The sequence below is a fragment of the Pongo abelii genome, chromosome 9 (genome assembly GCF_028885655.2).
Source record: "Pongo abelii isolate AG06213 chromosome 9, NHGRI_mPonAbe1-v2.0_pri, whole genome shotgun sequence".
Lineage (NCBI taxonomy): Eukaryota > Metazoa > Chordata > Mammalia > Primates > Hominidae > Pongo > Pongo abelii.
This window is the reverse complement of record NC_071994.2, coordinates 104,494,063-104,511,471: the sequence shown is the minus strand read 5'-3', so window position 1 is coordinate 104,511,471 and position 17,409 is coordinate 104,494,063. Positions and strand designations below refer to the sequence as shown.

At 38.3% G+C, this 17,409-nt stretch overlaps 1 protein-coding gene across 1 annotated transcript in view; it reads left to right on the top strand.

The window, feature by feature from the left end:
* Positions 1-17,409, top strand: part of TRPC6 (transient receptor potential cation channel subfamily C member 6) — a 134,581-nt gene that overhangs the window by 105,645 nt on the left and 11,527 nt on the right. Inside the window, exons 6-10 of the mRNA XM_024255857.3 lie at positions 3,529-3,762; positions 6,308-6,572; positions 7,749-7,944; positions 8,690-8,893; positions 10,557-10,631. Of these exons, the coding sequence (XP_024111625.1) occupies positions 3,529-3,762; positions 6,308-6,572; positions 7,749-7,944; positions 8,690-8,893; positions 10,557-10,631 (974 nt within the window). The remainder of the gene's footprint in view (positions 1-3,528; positions 3,763-6,307; positions 6,573-7,748; positions 7,945-8,689; positions 8,894-10,556; positions 10,632-17,409) is intronic.

Here is a 17,409-nt window from a genome sequence, read left to right as displayed (position 1 = left end):
TGCCTGGCTAATTTTGTATTTTTGATAGAGATGGGGTTTCTCCATGTTGGTCCAGCTGGTCTCAAACTTCTGACCTCAGGTGATCTGCCCACCTTGGCCTCCCAAAGTGCTGGGATTACAGGCGTGAGCCACCGTGCCCAGCCGTCTCAGTTTTATTTTAAACTTTATATATATTTTTTCCTTTTTCACTTAGAAACCGAACACAGGAATATTAAATGAGGCTTTAATCAAAAGCATTTTCCTTGTAACTTTTGTCCCACCAGCCTTTGTATTTGACTTCAGAGACTAGCTAACAGTGTTTATTTAAAGGGAAAATAATGAACAACTCAGGATAGCTGACACTTTTGTAGCCTATGTTACATTCCTGGTTCAGTTTCTGACATTGGTATTTATTTTCTTTTTTGAAGTTATTCTTGAAAGAAAGTTGTTGTACTTTCTGGAAATGTTAATAAGAAGTGGCCTACTTAGATGAGATGTTGGGTGTGTTATCTGGGCTTGAGGGAGAGGATGACACTATTAGTCACAAAGCAAATTTATCTAATTTTTAGTTGACAAAAAGTTGAAAGGCTAAATGACAAAACTGATGTGTTAGGAGATGTTGACAAGGCATAACAGTGAGCTCAAATCAATGAGAGGACATGTAGCAGGAACACAGGGAGGAGGACGTGCTTAAAGACACTGGTGAAAAGGGCCTTAGGAGCACTTGTCACTTAATGGCCAGTCTGAGCTGCTGAGAAAGCAGATGCGGTCCTGGGCTGACTCTTCAACAGAAGGAAAGGATGGCAGTCGAGGGCAGTAATTACCCAATGGCGAGACAACATCTGCAGGCCCCGGGTCCCATGCAGCCAACTGGCAAACTAAGGAGCGTTTCAAGCACAGCAGTTAGTTAGGAGAGTGAGTGGTTTTCAGAACAGCACTTGAGGGGGCTGGGGAAGCTTACCCTAGAGGGTGAGGCATGGGGTATCTGAGTGGAATCTGAGGCTTGTTTATTCAGAGGGGCCCATTTAGAGAAAAAGAAGACAAAGTGAGGACTTAGCAGGAGCCTGGGCAAGTAAAGGCATCTTGAAGCTTCAGTTTCATGGTTAACCTGCCTCTGCTAGAGAAAAACAGATTTATTGAGCACACAGGTGGGTTTTTTTGGTTGTTTTTTGTAAAAAGAAATTTGAAGGCAGAGGGAGCTGACTCATTTGCTACCTCTCTAGAGGGCAAAAATAGAACCACTGCATCCACGTTGAAGGAATATTCTGAAAATTCAACAGTGGCATGAGCAGCCTTCAGAATTAGTTAAGCACCTTATCGCAAGATCTATATGAGCAGAGGCTTGATCCCTGTGAAGTCTCCTGCTTGGGGCGAGCTTGGACTTGATGTGGGATTTCAAACTCTCCTTGGCAGCTCTCAGGGGTCCTCAGGACAAATGAGACAGGAACTTTTCCTTCAAGCAGAATAGCTCACTTGTTTTAGTTTTTAAGCTTCAGGAAGACATCATTTGTGCCAAGAATTCTATTTCTTAAAGAGAGAAAGAGAAAAGAAAATGGAAAAGTGGGAGGAACAAGAGGAGGGAGGAGGGGAAGCTTTGAAAACAACTAGACTGCATGAGTTCAAATGTCCCTTTAGTCCCCACGCTTGTTACTCTGAACCATCCGCATCTCCTAGTGAGGCTGACAGGAACCCGGGGAACACAGTAGGGGGAATAAAACTGCCATATTTCCTGTTACAAATTTGATCCCCCAGATTATATATGAATTCAATCCTAGTCCCCTCTTAACTTGAAACAACTCAAAATAAGTAATGAAGTCTTCTCTTAAATCCATGTCCTCTATGCTGCATTTAATGCTGGCTTTAAGAAAAGGCACATGATGTGCTCTTGGAAATTAGAGATGGGGCATTTCCTTAATCCCCACAGGGCTCTGCAGCTATTCACACAGCAGGTTCTGTGATTGATTGACATTTAGGACAAATGTGAGAATTTGAGGCAGGTGGTTGCTGAGGGTAAGAGGAGAAGATTAATTTCAACTCGAGGCTGTGAAGGACTTCTTGATGGAGGCAAGTTTTGATCGGTTGTTGGAGTTTGGGTTGTATTTCTCCAGATGGCTCCAGTAGGAGGCAGGATGTCAGAGTAGAGTAGAGTATCTTAACAGTTCGAGACCAGCAACTTCTTTTTAATTAAAAAGTGGGATTCTTCAAATTAAGAAAAAAATACATGTGCCAATCATGGAAAATTTTAAATAGTAAGCACTCAATAAATGTTAGTCATAATTTTTTCCGAGTGCCAGACACTGAGCTGTGTATTTCACATGAACTATTTTATTTAAGGCTCATAACAATCCAGTGAAGTGGGAATAAACCAATATCATTCCCATTTTACCAACTGAGTTTTAGATAGTTTAAATACCTTATCAAAGACTTCACAGCTGACAAATGGAAGAACAAATTCTCGAATCCATGGTAGCCTGATCTCAAATCCAGTGTTCCTAAATGCTACATTAAAATTTTGAAGAAATATGCAGTACTATTAATAATTCCACCAGAAAAAGACAACTACTATTAATAAGTTCCTGTCATCTCATCTAGGCTTTCACTGTGCTGGTTTTAAACATAAACCATACATCATAACATTTTAAACATTTTTACTTAGCATTACAATATAAAGATTTTTCCAGTGTATGTTAGTCCGGGTCCTCCAAGAAGCAGGCACAAAGATTAAATGTTCAACAGGTTTATTAAGGGAAATGGGAATTTTATTAAGGAACATTTCTTGTGAGAGGAAATGGCAAGAGAGCTGAGAAAGGTCTCAAAGGCTCTCAGGCAGGGATACAAGTCAAACCCCAAGGGACAGAGAGCAGGCAGGAAGGTTGGGTAGAAGCATCCTAGATCTTTACACAGTCTAAGGAAAGGTTGGCAAGGCTGTCATGAAATCCTTGAGCCAAAGTCAGCCATGAGAGGAGTCCCATGTCTCTTAAGAAGGGGCACCCTCAGTAATTGGCTGAGAGCAGCCACGGGGAGACACAGCCTTGGACAAAAGTGGCAGTGGTTTTCAGAAGGCAGTAGGTGAGGCCTGTGATCAATCAAATTCCTATATTTGGATGTCACTGAGACACATTCTCATGGTCACTGTCCCATGGTAATTAATAAAATATCATATCAAATGGCTTCATAATACTCCATCTGTGGAAGTCCCACTTCCATTTTACTTCTATTTTGAGTGTGTGGGTATGTTTGGGTTATTATAAAGTATCCTACAATAAACATCTTTTAAATATATTTTTATGTGTGGAATTAATTGATCAGTAGGACATTCGTTATTTTAAGGTGTTCAATGAACTTTGTCAAATTGCTTTCAGGTATGCACTGATATTTCTGGACTATGATATTTGTGAGGATATGGGAATTATGGTGGGATGGTAGGTTGGGACCAAATTTTGAAGGGTTTTGTAATGTCAGGCTGAGACCTTTCAAACATATTTTGTTTTATAGAACAGCTAAGACTGAATGCAATTGAATTGATATTTTAACCCCTTTCTGATGCAGGCATGATATGGGCTGAATGTAAAGAAATCTGGACTCAAGGCCCCAAGGAATATTTGTTTGAGTTGTGGAATATGCTTGATTTTGGAATGTTAGCAATTTTTGCAGCATCATTCATTGCGAGATTCATGGCATTTTGGCATGCTTCCAAAGCCCAGAGCATCATTGACGCAAATGATACTTTGAAAGACTTGACGAAAGTAACATTGGGAGACAATGTGAAATACTACAATTTGGGTGAGTTTACAGTACAGTCAATATAAATAAAAATGCAGAATTTTCTTGTAAAACAGATGTCAGTAGTAGTTCGGTTACTGCCCAATTCTCATAAAGTTGTTTGTTAGTTTCCAACATCTGTATCTGAAGAATGAGCATCTATATGTGAGGAAGCATGCTTTCCGCTTCTTCTTTTGATTTTTCTACTCGCTGGAAAACTCTCCTAATCACAAGACTCATCTCCCTTTATCTCTTGGATCAATTGGCTAATTATCAAACTTCATTGAGAATACATACATGTCTTATGTCCTGGATTTATTTTTCCCTCTGTTTAAATTAAGAATAGTTCACATTTGATCTATTTCTCTGTATCTCTCTCTCTGTATACATATATATGTGTGTGTATATATGTGTATGTGTGTATATATGTATATGTGTGTATATATATACACACACATACATGTATATATATGTCTATGTACACACGTGTGTGTGTGTGTATACATATGTGCAATGGACTACTATTCCACCTTTTAAAAGAAGAAAATCCTGTCATTTGTAACAACATGAATGAACTCGGAAGACATGCTGAGTGAAATAAGGCAGGCACAGAAAGACAAATGGTATATGATCTTACTTATTTGTGGAATCTAAAAAAAGTCAAACTCAAAGAGGTAGAAGGTAATGGTGGTTGTCAGGAGCTGGGGTAAAGGGCACAAAATGGGGAGATGTTGGTCAAAGGTACAAAGTTTACAAAGGGTACACGGATAGGATGAATAAGTTCTAACTTATTAGTTAGAGCTTATAATAAGGGAGCTTGTAATAAGCTTGTAATAAGGGAGATATACAGTATGGTGGCTAGAGTTAATAATCATGTACTGTACTGTATACTTGAAAATTGCTAAGAGAGTACATTTTAAATGTTCTTACCACAAAAATGTAAATATTCGAGGTGATGAATATGTTAATTAATCTTTGCACAATGTAGACAGACATACATGAAAGCATCAAGTTGTGCCCCATAAATATATATAATAAAGTTCACATTTGAGTGCCATTTTCATTTAAGATATATAAAAAGTATTTGAAAACAAAGGAATTGTTGGGATCTCTGAGAGGTTCCCCAATCAATAACACCACTGTTTCCCAACCAGGCTTAGAATTAGTTGAGGAATAAAACAAGAAATTAATATGGAGGCCAGATCATCACCTCTAACACTGATAAAATCCAGGGTGGATGACACAGTTCTATTAGCTCATGGATTCAGTAATAATGAACCCCAGAATTAGGCAGACATATCCTCCAATTTCTAGATAGCAATGGGCCAGGGCAGTCCTCCCCACAAGAAGAGGATGGCAGCAAGTGTCCAATCAAGAGAGATCTTCCATGGAGGACCAGAGAATCCCCAAGAGAGAGAAGGTAATGCCGAGCCAACTATGTCCAGTTATTCATCCCAATTTAGCAATCAGATAAGTCGTTCCAGCTTTCCAGGAAGAAAGTGACTAAGGGATGGAAATTGGTTCAGTTATTTACTTAAGGAGACTACCACCTCGTAGAAACCTGGATGGGGAAAATATATTCCCTTTGAATACTCATTTCAAACCCTCTGATAAGAAATTAGTTAACATTCACTTGTGAGTTTATTGGCAATATCGCATAAGGGCTCCATTATTATTATTAATGTTTATTTTAATGTTTAATTTTAAGATTTTTAAAAATGCACTTAATTAAAAAAATCAAAGCTATTTGTGGATAATACTTATATTCAAAGCACTATAAAAAAGGAAACTGCTTTTATTAGTTTCTTGTTATCCTTTCCTAATTCCACTTCTTAGCAAATAAGCAACTACAAATTTGTAATTATGTTTTTCCCCTTTCTTACACACTGTTTTGTATTTTTCTTCATAATGGTTTCTTAACTGCATTTTTGATAACCTGATGTAATAATGCCAGAAAATATCATAAGTGAATAATTGCTACATTTTATGGTAAAAATAGACTTGTTTGAGAGACCAATAAAAGTTACTCCTAATAAATTTAAATGACTACAAATATGCTACAAGCCTAAAATTATATTATAGTGTAATTATAGTTTAAGACTGAATAATAAACGCTACCATTTATTAAGTGCCAGGCACTTGCTAAATGCTGAACATATGTTGACTTATTGAATTCTCACAAAGACAAGAGAGTTAGAAGGGATATTATCTCATTTTCAAAAATGGGGGAACAAAATTAAGAGAAGTAGTTTGCATAAGTTCTTTGTTATACGTGTGTGTGCGTACATATATATACATGAATTTTTACAGATACTGAGTCTATAGTCTGAACTCTTAACTATTATGCTATCCCCTTATGGGAAATTGCTAGCCAACCAGGAGAGTCATGTTCTCAATAAACTAAGAAGCTCAACTATAGCAGACACTTAAGAAGCCCTTTAAGATAGGAGACTTCCATTCGAAAACTGGATTCTAACGTAACTGTATTTCTTTTGCAGAAAAAGAAGTTACCTAAATAAACAACTTGAAGAAACTCACACAACTCTTTGTCTTTGCTTTTTCCTAGCCAGGATAAAGTGGGACCCCTCTGATCCTCAAATAATATCTGAAGGTCTTTATGCAATTGCTGTAGTTTTAAGTTTCTCTAGGATAGCTTATATTTTACCAGCAAATGAAAGCTTTGGACCTCTGCAGATATCACTTGGAAGAACAGTCAAAGACATCTTCAAGTTCATGGTCATATTCATTATGGTGTTTGTGGCCTTTATGATTGGAATGTTCAATCTCTACTCCTACTACATTGGTGCAAAACAAAATGAAGCCTTCACAACGTATGTGATCTCAGATATTTTGATGATAGTTATTCCAAATTAAATAAATATTAGTTTAACAGTGTTTATGTAAGTCCATGGGATAAATAATGTTTTGGTAAAGACTTCATCTCTAGTTCCTGTTTTGCAAAATGAGGGGATTTTACAAATGAGTTGGAGGGATTCTAAAATGTAGGAAGCTTTCTAATATTAAATAATAACTTACCTTTTTAGAGCCAGGTAAATACCTTGCATGCTTCCCTTTATTATCTCTATTTCACCAAGAGGAAACTGAAATTCACAAAAATTAAGTAATTTGCTGAATATTCCATAGCTGTGTGTGGAACAGCCAGGGTTTAACCCTTGCTTTCTGACTCTAGGGTCTGTTGCTCTAAACTCCCTTACCCTCCTGCTTACAGGGGACTCCTGGGGATGCTAACTATGAAAACAGCTGCTTTCCTAATTGAATTTCTCAGATCTTATCACTGAGTAGATCTGACTTATCAATAGTGGCAAGAGTTTTGACTTATGTTCACCATGGACACATGTTTTTTTTTTAATAAAGTGTGTTTGGAATAGATTATTTAAATATTAGGTCTTCGGTGTTACAATAAGAAGCAACAACTGAAACATAAGCCTACTATTTTCCGTATTTCTCTAAAATACAGTTTGCCAGGGAAATGAAACCACCTGAGTTAAGCAAATTGGCTTAGCTTTGGTCAATAATTAGGCCTAAAGCATTGAAATTCCTACCTAAGACATGTCAGTGATTTTGGTAACATTGTCTGTTTATATTGTATTTTCCATTAAGATGTATATGATTATTATATACTTCTACTCATATCCAATAGATATCAGGAGGAAACCTAAAAGGATTCTAACAATTCCATTGCCAAAGCTATGGGTTAAGTGTTCATATCTGTGGTTATGAAATTATGTTAATAGCATTTATTGAGTGCTTATGTATTTAGATATTGAGCTATGATTATGTACTTCATATGCACAATATTACCCCATCCTTGCAGCAATCCTATTGTAACCATTTTACAGAAAAGAAAAGTGAGCTTCAGAGAAGTGAAGAATTTTTTTTTATACTCACTAATTTGCAGACACTAAACCAACTCACTTTTATTATGGTAATATTGTTATTTATTTATACACTTTCTTATTTCTTTTCTTCTGTTATTTTTTCCCCAGAGTTGAAGAGAGTTTTAAGACACTGTTCTGGGCTATATTTGGACTTTCTGAAGTGAAATCAGTGGTCATCAACTATAACCACAAATTCATTGAAAACATTGGTTACGTTCTTTATGGAGTCTATAATGTTACAATGGTCATTGTTTTGCTAAATATGTTAATTGCCATGATCAACAGTTCATTCCAGGAAATTGAGGTATAATCTCAACACATTTTTATAATTTGTGCCTTCATGTTTTAACTATTCCAAGGGCTAACTCAGCAATGGGGATGAAAGTATGGACTGCTCTTCGCCCTTTGTTCATTCCCTGTTTTATGCACTTGTTTGACCAGTAATCTGGAAAATTTTAACTCTTTGCTTCCAAATGCAACATCAGTAAGGTGTCATGGGGCTGTAAGGCACAAGAAGCAGAAATGCTGATTTGATATTGATTTAATAAAAAACTTTAGAAATACTATATCAGCATGAATTTATATTTTATTCAAAAAATTATTGCTTATGAATACCATCATTCTCCAAGTCTTTTTTGAGTGATATTCAAAATTGACCTTTTCTCAAGTTGAGATTAATAGTGTAAATTTTTATTCCAGAAATCTTGATCTGTGTCCCAAATAAATGAGTGGTATATTTCAGAATAAAAGAGAGAATAATTTTTCATAGCGTTTTTCAGAAAGTAGGAAAATACATTTATATCTATCAGGTATTTATAAACACATGGGAACTTGGAGATTAATAGTCTTGCAAGACTGTCAAAATTTTAGACAAATTTAAGAAAGAATATGTGAATAGAATGTTAACATTTTGAAAAAATCTTGGAACGATCATTGGGGTCTGAGAGTGTTTATAGGCATTGTCCTCCATCTAACCACACAATGTTAAAAGCATCCCAGTAATTCTGTTTATGCGTTTCCTTGCTGAACTGTCATGTGTATTTGTATAGGATGACGCTGATGTGGAATGGAAATTTGCAAGGGCCAAACTCTGGTTTTCCTACTTTGAGGAGGGGAGAACACTTCCTGTACCCTTCAATCTGGTGCCAAGTCCAAAGTCCCTGTTTTATCTCTTACTGAAGCTTAAAAAATGGATTTCTGAGCTGTTCCAGGGCCATAAAAAAGGTTTCCAGGAAGATGCAGAGATGAACAAGGTAACTTAGCTTGATAACTTATTGTATTCTTAAATTCTGTGACTACTGTAACCATTATGCCACATCCCTTTAAAGAGAAGCAGTTCCTGATGACATGTCCATTCATTCCCACATGCAGTCACTTCACACAGCACAGTCCTTTGGCTTGTGTCTGTTCAACATGAGCACACTGGACATTTCCAACTTAAAAGAATGTAAGAAAAATTCATGAAATATAACTAAAATAACATGTTATCTGGAGTGAGTACTGAAAGAAGAGCTATTCTTGGCTGCTTTTTTGCTGTTGTGGCTACATGTCCCTCACTTTTCCTTCAATTTATATAGCCCGGTAAATCGGCAGCAGCTTGTTATGATTGGGGGGCAACTTGATTAACTCTTAGATAACTTCCACATTGAAAAGTTCAGAAATCTGTTGCTCACATGCAATTTGGGAGACCAGGCTTGGCAATAAGTAGTTCAAGAAAGAAAGAGCTAAGGACATTGATTGAAAATAATAATCCCACAAATCGATGCAATCTTTAAAAAAAAATAAAAAGATTTAGTGTTTAGATGAGGCAGTAGGGCTATCACAGCATGTTCAGATATGTTTAGGGAACATGTGGAATTTGTATCTCACTGGAGGTGGAAGGTGAGGGCTTATGCTGTGCAAAGATCTCTGCTGAGCATTTAGACCTCTATACTCAGAAGGAGCCCTGAGATACCAGGTGTATCCAGAGGAGGAGGACCAGAATGGGACACATATGGATAAAGTGTCATATGAGGGAGAACTGAAGGAGCTGACTGTTTCTTCTGAAAAAGGAAGATTGAAAGTGACTAAAAATATCTTTGTAATTTCCATCTTTAATTAGGAAGTACACTTGTTTTTCAAAAATGGGAAGAAAAGCAATGGGCCAAAAATTCAAATAGTTAAATTTTAATTCGATATAAGTGCAAACTTTTAATAAGAAAATCTGCCCAACAGAAGAATGGGCTGCCTTTAGAAGTAGTGAGCCTCCCACCATTGTAAGAAGTCAATAAATGCCAGATGGCTGACGGTGGAAATGTATTGAAGATTTTTCCTTCTTACACTGAGTGGGCGATTGGGCCAAATGATTATAAAGTTTCCTTGCAATAAGATTCTATCATTAAATAAAAGGAAAATGCTGTAATTCCTGCACTGTTTACCATTTACTATTTGGGGTGCTCAGGTAAGTAACACATTCTCTGAGTTCTAGTTTCCTCAACTATAATATGTGAAAAAAATTATATCTACATCCTGAAGATCAACTCAAATAAGTATATAAAAGTGCTTTGAGAATTTTAAAGCTTTCTTTAAATGTAATTATGATTAATTTGTGTAGGAATTTTGGAAAAAATACAATCTATGATATTCTTCCAGAAGTATAACTTACAGAACTCAGTGGATTGAGTGGCAACAATTTCCCTTCCTTTATTTTACTTAATTAAATGAGTGGTTTACAGGTCTGGTTAGAACTGCAACCTGAGGGAATTCAGAGTCCAAAGGAAATGTCTAAGCAAGCACTTGCAAAGGGAGGAACCCCGTAAGAATATGTTTCTGTCATTAAAACTTGTTGGGGAATTAGACGAAATGGCTTTTAAAATACAGAATGAAGAGTGAAATTGGTTATGCAGTTATACTCATTTTACTATCTATCTTTAAAAGATAAATGAAGAAAAGAAACTTGGAATTTTAGGAAGTCATGAAGACCTTTCAAAATTATCTCTTGACAAAAAACAGGTAAGCTTATATTTGAAAATATGAAGTTACACACGATTGGGCTTATCTTTTCAAAGAAAGGGACAGATGTTCAGAAGCAATTTTAGGAAGTAGAGAACAGACACATTAACTAATTAAACTATTTTAACAATTCTCAACAATTCCATTACTGAGAAGCAGAAGTAAGCTATGTTTGATAAGCAAAAAAGAATAGCATGTATATTTAAGACATATACTAAGCACATACTTATGTATACTTATGGTGATGGAATATAAAACCAGTGATATAGAGAAGGGAATATTAAGAGACGACTCTGTCAGGAACCTGATGTAGGGTATGATTAACTTCACTCTTTGCAGCTCAGGTAGAGAGCAGGCATGGTCCCCAGTGCCTCCTAATTTGTCAATAATCAAGAAGCGATGGAAAAAGGCACTGTGGGACCTTAATGGCTATTGTGGTCGACACCGTGTATAATGAACAATGTACTCTAGAGATCTATCAGCTCCTTAACTGAGAGTAGCAAAATCCTCAACGATGAGGACGTTTTCTTTTTTGTGGCCTGTACATAGTAGGGGCACAATAAATGCTTGTTGCTAAAAGGAAATGATAAAGGAATGATTGGGAAAAGGGCAATGTATCAGGTAGGACCTGCATTCAATTACACATAGTAATATAAAATCCAAATCATGGTGGTTTAAACAAGACACTTGTTTTTTCCCTGTCTCATTTAACTCTCCAGATTTAGGCAGTATGGGGCTGTTACCAGGCATGAGTTTCTGTGATTCTCCTGGATTCTTTGTCATAGTCAGATTCAAGAGGACAGCTTTACTTTCAGCTGTTATACCCACTTTTCAGGCATGTAGGAGTAAGGGCAAAGGAAAAGTAGGGGATGCTAGCTGAATCTGCCACCACCTTTAGAAGAATCTCCCAACAATTTCTGTTGTTATATCTCATTGACCAGAACTATGATGTATGGCCATCCCATGGAATGCAAATGACAGGGATACCATTTTTTTGTTAAGCTGGTTATGTTACCGCCCCCAACAACATAGGAATCCCCTTAAGGCCTATCTGATATCCAACCTCCCAGCTTCCTTTCTAACCATCCCTTCCACTAGCATGTCAACCATTACCCATTACACATCAGAAAACAAAGGAGAGCTTTAGGTAAGGGAAACCTAAGCCATTAGCCCTCGTTAAGATTAGGAAGTTTGATTGCGAAGAACTTCCAAAGAACAATATCACAGGTGAGAAGGGCTGCAGTGGGAGGTAACGTGGGTGAGAGACCTGTGCATTAATTCTGTGAGCCCTGCCACAGCAGTGGGGCCGCACGGGCTGAGAGTAAGACAACAAGAAGGCAAGTGGAAATCGTCCCTGGTCATCCAAGAGAGTCAGCAGATTAGGGTCATTGCAAATTGGCACATTCTTGCTGTTCAGACAAGTTTTGTTTGGCTTGCCTATCCAGGTGAATCTAGATTGCATTTAAAAATGATTCCAATAAAGGAAATTTAAGAAATGGAAAATAAGGTATATAACAGAGCTACAAAGTCATTTCACTCTAGAAAGGATAGTTTAGTGGTTAGGAGGCTAGTGTATAGGGGTGAACAAGCCATAGGCCTCAGGCCACATTTAGTCTTCAGCCTGTTTTCAGACTAAGAGTTAGAGATTTTTAAAAAATTACATTTCTAAATAGTTGTGAAAAAAATAAAGAAGGATATGTGAGAGAGACCATATGTGGCCCACAAATCCTAAAATATTTATTATCTGGCTCTTTACAGAAGAAGCCTACCACCCATGTTCTCATGATGATGGTTATCATGAATAGAATACATAGGAAACACAGAATTAAGTTCAAATATTTTGTGAGCAATTTCTGCCATTCCAATGCATGCCTGTGTGTGTTGTACTTAGAATGTTGTCTCATTAAGACTCTACTTGTTCACAGGATGTAGGCAGTAATCACACCAACATCCAAATGTTCTTTTGAATATTAAATTACTTAATACCGTAGAGTTCTGACAACAGGGCCTGGCACATAGTGGGTATGTAATAGCTATTTATTATGTTTATTGCTCTTACTAGAGAGCAGGAAGAGTAAGTATACTTCATAATTTGGTAGTGATATTAATCCAGTGAGGACAGAGAAATAATACTAGGCCTAAAAGCCCTATAAAAAGAATGCAAAAAATAAAGAAGGGGTCCAGTTAAAAATCATAAATGGGCATATCTAGAAAAAATATCACTTGAAATAAATGAAGTAGTGAGTGGAAGAAACAAAAACAGGATTGCTGGCAAGATGGCCGCATAGGAACAGCTCTGGTCTGCAGCTCCCAGCAAGATCGACGCAGAAGGCAGGTGATTTCTGCATTTCCAACTGAGGTACCCAGTTCATCTCATAGGGACTGGTTGGACAGTGGGTGCAGGCCACAAAGGGCAAGCCGAAGCAGGGTGGGTGGGGCATCGCCTCACCTGTGCAGCGCAAGGGGTTGGGGAATTTTCTCCCCTATCCAAGGGAAGCCATGAGGGACTGAGCCTGAGGAACCGTGCATTCCGGCCCAGATACTGCGTTTTTCCCACGGTCTTTGCAACTCGCAGACCAGGAGATTCCCTCTGGTGCCTACTCCACCAGGGCCCTGGGTTTCAAGCACAAAACTGGGTGGCTGTGTGGGCAGACACTGAACTAGCTGCAGGAGTTTTTTTTTTTTTTTCCATACCCCAGTGGTGCCTGGAATACCAGTGAGACAGAACCATTCACTCCCCTGGAAAGGGGGCTGAAGCCAGGGAGACAAGTGGTCTGGCTCGGTGGGTCCCACCCCCACAGAGCCCAGCAAACTAAGATCCCCCGGCTTGAAATTATTGCTGCCAGCACAGCAGCAGTCTGAGATCGACCTGGGATACTCGAGCTTGGTGGGGGCAGGGGCATCCACCATTGCTGAGGCTTGAGTAGGCAGTTTTACCCACACAGTGTAAACGAAACGGCCAGGAAGTTCAAACTGGGCAGAGCCCACTGCAGCTCAGCAAGGCCACTGTGGCCAGACTGCCAGATTTCTCCTCTCTGGGCAGGGGATCTCTGAAAGAAAGGCAGCAGCCCCAGTCATGGACTTATAGATAAAACCCTCATCTCCCTGGGACAGAGCACCTGGGGGAAGAGGCGGCTGTGGGCGCAGCTTCAGCAGACTTAAACATCCCTGCCTGGTGGCTCTGAAGAGAGCAGTGGATCTACCAGCACAGTGTTTGAGCTCTGCTAAGGATCAGACTGCCTCCTCAAGTGGGTCCCTGACCCCCGTGTATCCTAGAAGGTGCCCCTCTGGGATGAAGATTCAAGAGGAAAGAACAGGCACCAATCTTTGCTGTTCCGTAGCCTCTGCTGGTGATACCCAAGCAAACAGGGTCTGGAGTGGACCTCCAGCAGACTTGTAGCAGAGGGGCCTGACTATTAGAAGGAAAACTAACAAAGGAACAGCATGTCCACTCAGAGACCCCATCAGAGGTCACCAACATCAAAGACCAAAGGTAGATAAATCCACAAAAATGGTGAGAAACCAGTGCAAAAAGGCTGAAAATTCCAAAAACCAGAATGCCTCTTCACCTCCAAAGGATCACAACTCCCCACCACCAAGGGAACAAAACTGGATGGAGAATGAGTTTGACAAATTGACAGGAGTAGACTTCAGAAGGTGGGTAATAACAAACTCCTCTGAGCTAAAAGAACATATTCTAACCCAGTGCAAAAAAGCTAAGAACCTTGAAAAAAGGTTAGAGAAAGTTCTAACTAGAATAACCAGTTTAAAGAAGAACATATATGACTTGATGGAGCTGAAAAACACAGCACGAACACTTTGTGAAGCATACACAAGTATCAATAGACAAATCGAACAAGCCGAAGAAAGGATATCAGAGATTGAAGATCAACTTACTGAAATAAAACATGAAAACAAGATTAGAGAAAAAAGAATGAAAAGGAATGAACAAAGCCTCCAAGAAATATGGGACTATGTGGAAAGACCAAACCTACATTAGATTAGTGTACCAGAAGGTGACAGGGAGAATGGAACCGAATAGGAAAACGGTCTTCAGGATATTATCCAGGAGAACTTCCCCAACCCAATAAGACAGGCCAACGTTCAAATTCAGGAAATACAAAGACCACCACAACGATACTCCTCGAGAAGAGCAACCCCAAGACACATAATCATCAGATTCACCAAGGTCGAAATGAAGGAAAAAATGTTAAGGCAGCCAGAGAGAAAGATCGGGTTACCCACGAAGGCAAGCCCATCAGACTAACAGCAGATCTCTCTGCAGAAACCCTATAAGCCAGAAGAGAGTGGGGGGCCAATATTCAACATTCTTAAAGAAAATAATTTGCAACCCAGAATTTCATAACCAAACTAAGCTTCACAAGTGAAGGAGAAATAAAATCCTTTACAGACAAGCAAATGCTGAGAGATTTTGTCACCACCAGGCCTGCCTTACAAGAATTCCTGAAGGAAGCACTAAGTATGGAAAGGAAAAACTGGTACTAGCTGCTGCAAAAACATACCAAATTGTAAAGACCATCGACACTATGAAGAAACTACATCAACTAACAGGCACAATAACCAGCTAGTATAATGACAGGATCAAATTCACCTATAACAATATTAACCTTAAATGTAAACAGGCTAAATGCCCCAATTAAAAGACACAGACTGGCACATTGGCCAAAGAGTCAAGACCCATCAGTGTGCTGTATTCAGGAGACCCATCTCATATGCAAAGACACACATAGGCTCAAAATAAAGGGATGGAGGAATATTTACCAAGCAAATGGAAAGCAAGAAGAAAAAAGCAGGAGTTGCAATCCTAGTTTCTGATAAAACAGACTTTAAACCAACAAAGAACAAAAGACAATGAAGGGCATTACATAATGGTAAAGGGATCAATGCAACAAGAGAGCTAACTATCCTAAATATACATGCACTCAATACAGGAGCACCCAGATTCATAAACCAGGTTCTTAGAGGCCTACAAAGAGAGTTAGACTCCCACACAATAATAGTGAGAGACTCTAACACCCCAATCTCAATATTAGACAGATCAACGAGACAGAAAATTAAAGATATTAAGGACTTGAACTCAGCTCTGCACCAAGCAGACCTAATAGACATCTACAGAACTCTCCACCCCAAATCAACAGAATATACATTCTTCTCGGCACCACATCGCACTTATTCTAAAATTGACCACATAATTGGAAGTAAAACACTCCTCAGCAAATGCAAAAGAACAGAAATCATAAAAAATGGTCTCTCAGACCACAGTGCAGTCAAATTAAGAAATTAACTCAAAACCGCACAACTACATAGAAACTGAACAACCTGCTCCTGAATGACTGCTGGGTAAACAATGAAATGAAGGCAGAAATAAAGATGTCCTTTGAAACCAATGAGAACAAAGACACAATGTACTAGAATCTATGGGACACATTTAAAACAGTGTTTAGAGGGAAATTTATAGCACTAAATGCCCACAAGAGAAAGCAGGAATGATCTAAAATTGACACCCTAACATCAAAATTAGAAGAACTAGAGAAACAAGAGCAAACAAATTCAAAAGCTAGCAGAATACAAGAAATAACTAAGATCAGAGCAGAACTGAAGGAGCTAGAGACACTAAAAACCCTTCAAAAAAATCAATGAATGCAGGAGCTGGTTTTTTGAAAGGATCAACAAAATAGACCGCTAGCCAGACTAATAAAGAAGAAAAGAGAGAAGAATCAAATAGATGCAATAAAGAATGATATAGGGGATATCACCACTGATTCCTCAGAAATGCAAACTACCATCAGAGAATACTATAAACACCTCTACATAAATAAACTAGAAAATCTAGAAGAAATGGATAAATTCCTGGACACATACACCCTCTCAAGACTAAACCAGAAAGAAGTTGAATCCCTGAATAGACCAATAACAAGTTCTGGAATTGAGGCAGTAATAATAGCCTACCCACCAAAAAATGTCCAGGACCAGATAGATTCATAGCCAGATTCTACCAGAGGTACAAAGGAGAGCTGGTACCATTCCTTCAGAAACTATTCCAAACAATAGAAAAAGAGGGAATGCTCCCTAACTCATTTTATGAGGTCAGCATCATCCTGTTACGAAAACCTGGCAGAGACACAACAGAAAAAGAAAATTTCAGGCCAATATCCTGATGAACATTGATGAGAAAATCCTCATTAAAATACTGGCAAACCGAATCCAGCAGCACATCAAAAAGCTTATCCACCACAATCAAGTCGGCTTCATCCCTGGGATGCAAGGCTGCTTCAACATATGCAAATCAATAAATGTAATCCATCACATAAACAGAACCAATGACAAAAACCACATGATTATCTCAATAGAGAAAAGGCCTTCAACAAAATTCAATAGTGCTTCATGCTAAAAACTCTCAATAAACTAGGTATTGATGGGACATATCTCAAAATAATAAGAGCTACTTATGACAAACCCACAGCCAATATCATACTGAATAGGCAAAAACTGGAAGCATTCCCTTTGAAAATCGGCAAAAGACAAGGATGTCCTCTTTCACCACTCCTATTTAACATAGTATTGGAAGTTCTGGCAAGGGGATTCAGGCAAGAGAAAGAAATAAAGGGTATTCAAATAGGAAAAGAGGAAGTCAAATTATCTCTGTTTGCAGATGACATGACTGTATATGTAGAAAGCCCCATCATCTCAACCCAAAATCTCCTTATAAGCAGATAAGCAACTTCAGCAAAGTCTCAGGATACAAAATCAATGTGCA